This window comes from Apis dorsata, unplaced genomic scaffold, assembly GCF_000469605.1.
Source record: "Apis dorsata unplaced genomic scaffold, Apis dorsata 1.3 scaffold_683, whole genome shotgun sequence".
NCBI lineage: Eukaryota > Metazoa > Arthropoda > Insecta > Hymenoptera > Apidae > Apis > Apis dorsata.
Genome location: NW_006263864.1, coordinates 894264 through 898522, shown reverse-complemented (window position 1 = coordinate 898522; position 4259 = coordinate 894264). Strand labels below are relative to the sequence as shown.

The window sequence follows — 4259 nt, the reverse complement described above, 5'->3', positions numbered from 1 at the left end:
CTCTCTCTTTCTCTCCCTCTCACGAAGTACTCACCGTAAATATTGAGCCTCGCCGAGTGGCTCGCCTCGCCAGCGCGGCTGCTCGCGATGCACTCGTACTCGCCCCCGTCTTCGGACTTCACCGACGAGATGTTCACGTGCGATATTACGTCCCCGTACACGGTCACGTACTGGCCAATCAGGAGTCTGTCGTTTTGCGGAAGCGGAAATCCATCCAGCAGCCAGGAAATTTGCGGCGTCGGATTACCCGCGGCGCTGCATTTCAGAGAAACCGATGGACCGGTTTGCATTGTCTGTTCGATAAACCTGTAGACCAGTTGCGGCGCGATCTCTGTTAACAGACGTTACGCTACGGATTACACGTATCTCCAACCATATCCTCCAACCAACCGACGATGCGTGCTCCACCTTTCCCCTTCTTTTTCCCTCCCTCCTCCCATTCTCCCTCTCTCTTTCTCTTCCGATCCGTCTCAACGATCCTCCTCCCCTATAATCCTCTTCCTCGATCGAGCTCTCGATTCTCTCCTTCGCTAATTACCACCTATTTCTGCCCCGCCGCTCCCACCACTCCGCTAATATCCGGCTATTTATTTACGAGATAGACTTCGTGCTGTCGATCTACCTACCTCGCGCTGCTTGCCCAACCTTCGATCGCTAGATTAAATTCGTATTGGGGGAGGAGAGTAAATACGAATCAAAATCGGAGGGATTTTCTTTTCTTTCTTTTTTTTTTTTTTTTTTTTTTTTTTCTTTAGTTACGATGGATATTTCGATCGGATGGAAGACCAAAGAACGAATCTTTGATTCGTCCATTGGACGTATCCGGGTCACACTGGGTTCCTCGCGATAAAATTTATAACGTTTTTCCGTGGAAAACGGAAAGAAGATGGCGTCCATCCCCTCGATACGTCACATCCCTTCTCATTAAGTGGACCTTAATAAGCGGCTGGATTTTCCATTAAATAATTGGCCCGAAGATTAATGGAAGCCGGGAAGGGATTAAGAGGAGCGCGACTTAACGAAGAAACATTGAAAATAACCGTGGCGCGTTCGCAGGCATATACGTTCCAGTTCCAGAAGGGCTCTAAATGAACGTGCCACCCCGCGTAACGAGCCCTCTCGGTAATGAATTCATGAACTTCATAAGCGCGAGCACGTCGGCTACGAAATAACAGCCGACTTTCCTACAACTTTTCGTATGCATACCTTGATTCTTGCACGCCGTGTAACAACTTTGATGCTCTGTACGAGGTGTCACGAGGAAAACATCGAGTGGGAATTTTGCGGTTGTTTCTCGTCTCGATATTTTTCTTTTTTTCTTTTTCTTTTGAGAATTCAAACTTTGAATTCGAAACCATTTCCCGATAAGATTTATTTCTTTGGATAATTGCTGCGTCTTAGTCAAACAGATCACTCCTCGAGAGTGTTCAATTTCGAGAAGATTCGTTGGATAATTATTTGAAACGAAGAAATCGAAAAGAATCGCGATATTGCTTCGCGATCGTTCGTAAGGAAGGATGATATCTCGTTTCATCGTGGCGCAGCGTAGAAACTTCGTAATGAAAATTCGAAATCACGGCGGTGCGAGAACGTATAATTAAAAGACTGCCGGACCTAGGAAGCTATTAGTAAATTAACAATTACGTCTGTCCAATTAGTCCGCCTCGTTATTTCGCCTTCGAAGCCGGGGCAACTTTGCGTCCTTGGAGGGCGCGGAATAATCTTTAAAAGCGTCCTGTTTCGAGGTTGCCTGTTTACCAAGGTGGCTCGAAACGGACGTCTGGGAGTGGAAAGAGAGAAAAATCACAACAGACAATCCTCCATCTTCTTCTTAATCTATTTTCTCTTCTTTCCTTTTTTTTTTTTTTTCGTAAAATTTATTTTTCCTAAAATTATGCAAATTACACGGTCGACGATGAATTTCGAATTCATTCTCGAGCGATTTTTTTTTCAAAAAAGAAAAGAAAAATTGCAGGAAATATTTCTGAAAATCTCGTTCCAGTTTAAGAGTTTAATCCAACGGGCTCCCCGTTATAATATAAGACAGTTTCGCGCAGGAAAAGCGCCGGTTCAGCGAACGAGGTTGATGTTAATGAAACGTTAACAGGGTAGACCGCTTGTTTATCGTTCGCCTGGAAAGAAAACGAGAATCGCCGTGTAAATAATAGCCGAGGCTGTCGTCAAATATAACCAGTACTCGCGAGCGTGCCTCTTAGCCGGGGGGGTGATTGCAATTTAAATTAAAAATCTGCGGAGGCCGACGCGCCTCGTAGAGAAACTTCATTTCCCGCCCCCCTTTCCCTGAAAAGAAACACGTGCATCGTTCTTCGACTCTGTTCACCTTTTTCCCTCCTCTTCATCCGACCGTAACCAACCGTTCTTATTGTTATTGACCACGATATCCAATCTTTCCTCCCCAGCCGAACTCTTATCTCCTCCGCTCGTTAACCGAATTTCGTTTCGACCGTTTAATCGCGCCCCTTTGTTTCGAATATCCACATTCCAAATCCAATTGGCTCGAGGCATATCGCCGCGGCGATAAATACTCGATAGATAGTCGCGCGATGTCAATAATCCTCCCCTTCCCAAAAAAAAAAAAAAAAAGAAAAAAGAAGAAAAGATATCTCGTATATGGTATATACAACGCAATAGTGTGTACGATAGATACATAGATTCGATAGCTGGTAAATATTTGGGCCGAAAGGCAGGCAATTGGCGGAAATGCGGTTCCTGATACGCGAATTTTGCCGTTAAAGTTGAACGACACGTTTAATAGAGGGAACGACGACGCGCGACATTCGCGCTTCTCGAGACTACTTGCGGTAACTAGTAACTACACCCACGATCCTCTCGCTCTCCAAACCCCATTTTCCACGGGTATCTCGTTCCCTCTTGCCTTGGTGACGCGCCTTCTTCCCTGACGTATCTATGACGCATAATAAATAGACGCAGGCAGTGGCGCAGGATGGAGCGGGATCGTGCTCGGCCGGCATGCAAAGCATCGGCAAAACCGCAGGAATCTCGTTAGCGTATGCAAATCCAGACTGGCGGTACTAACTATCCCATCGTGCTGCGGGCAATCCCCACCTAATGTACACTGTACGCCCTGCAGCTTAGAAATCATGCGACCGAGAAGAATTCCAACGGCAGGGGCTAATGGCCACCGCGTCGAATTTTCCTATAGTGGAAAATCGGCCGAGTCGCTGATCGCCTTCATTCGAATCGGAGATAAACGATTTTCTCGAACCTGAGAAATTTTATATTCTCTCTCTCTCTCTTCTTTCCTTTTCGTCGAGTCGAATTTCTTCGATCGTCGATGATGCATAAACTTACGAAAGCGAGGATCGAAGGGAAAAAAAGAAAAGAAAAAAGAAAGGGAAAAGGAGAAATCGTAGCCACGTTTAAGGCTAATGAAAAGTCGCTTAACCGGACGGTTGCGGCGTGTTATTGCGGCCAGATGCAATTGCGAGCGAGCCGTTCAAAGGTTGAATCCATTACCGTTGTTTGCTCCTGTTCTTGTTTCTATAGCGGGTCCGCCACCAAGAGCAGTGCCCCACACTCCCTCTTCGCCTCTTCAATTACCCCCACGCGGGGACGGGGCGGCAGTTGCGAAGGGGGAAAGAATAGTTCCACCTCTCCTCGATACCCTCTCGTCCAGGCTCGATTGTCGGATCGAGGGTGAAAGAAAGGCTGGCGCCATTGTATCGTTCGGCCACCGACGTCAATCACCGCCGACGTTTCTTTCGCCCGTGGGAAAGAAAATTTCAAGTTTCAACCGGGCATCCGGGTTGCTGGCGTGGCTAATGGCGGGGAAAGTACGTGGCAAGTTTCATCACCGGATACAAATCGTTGGAGGAAATCTTTGGAGGGCGAGGACGAACTGACGTCCTCGAACGAAAAAAAAAAAAAAAAAGTATATCAAACTCCTTCCTTTCAACGGAGAAAGAAACAATCGATCGAAAGTCAAAAGATGAACTTTCGAAAATTCGAAACGAAACGAAACGAAACGAAAAACGGAACAAAACGGCGGTTTGTTTCCACGCGAATCGTTGTAAAAAAAGAGAGAAAGAGAGAGAGAGAGAGAGAGAAGAAAAAAAAGAAGAGAAAAAATGCAGGCGCCGTGAATTGGCTTGATTGTGTTTCCCGGGATATTCGGGTATCGCGTGGTTCTCGATAGTGTATTAATGCGGCACGTCGGGATGGAGCGGTGAACGGTGGACAGCAAACGAGGCCATTTTCGCGCAAAAATAGCGCGTGAT

At 46.6% G+C, this 4259-nt stretch overlaps 1 protein-coding gene across 1 annotated transcript in view; it reads right to left on the bottom strand.

Annotated features, from left to right (window-relative positions):
- Positions 1-4259, bottom strand: part of LOC102670645 (Down syndrome cell adhesion molecule-like protein Dscam2) — a 119534-nt gene that overhangs the window by 42984 nt on the left and 72291 nt on the right. The window contains exon 9 of the mRNA XM_031513683.1: positions 35-331. Coding sequence (XP_031369543.1) covers positions 35-331 — 297 coding nt within the window. The remainder of the gene's footprint in view (positions 1-34; positions 332-4259) is intronic.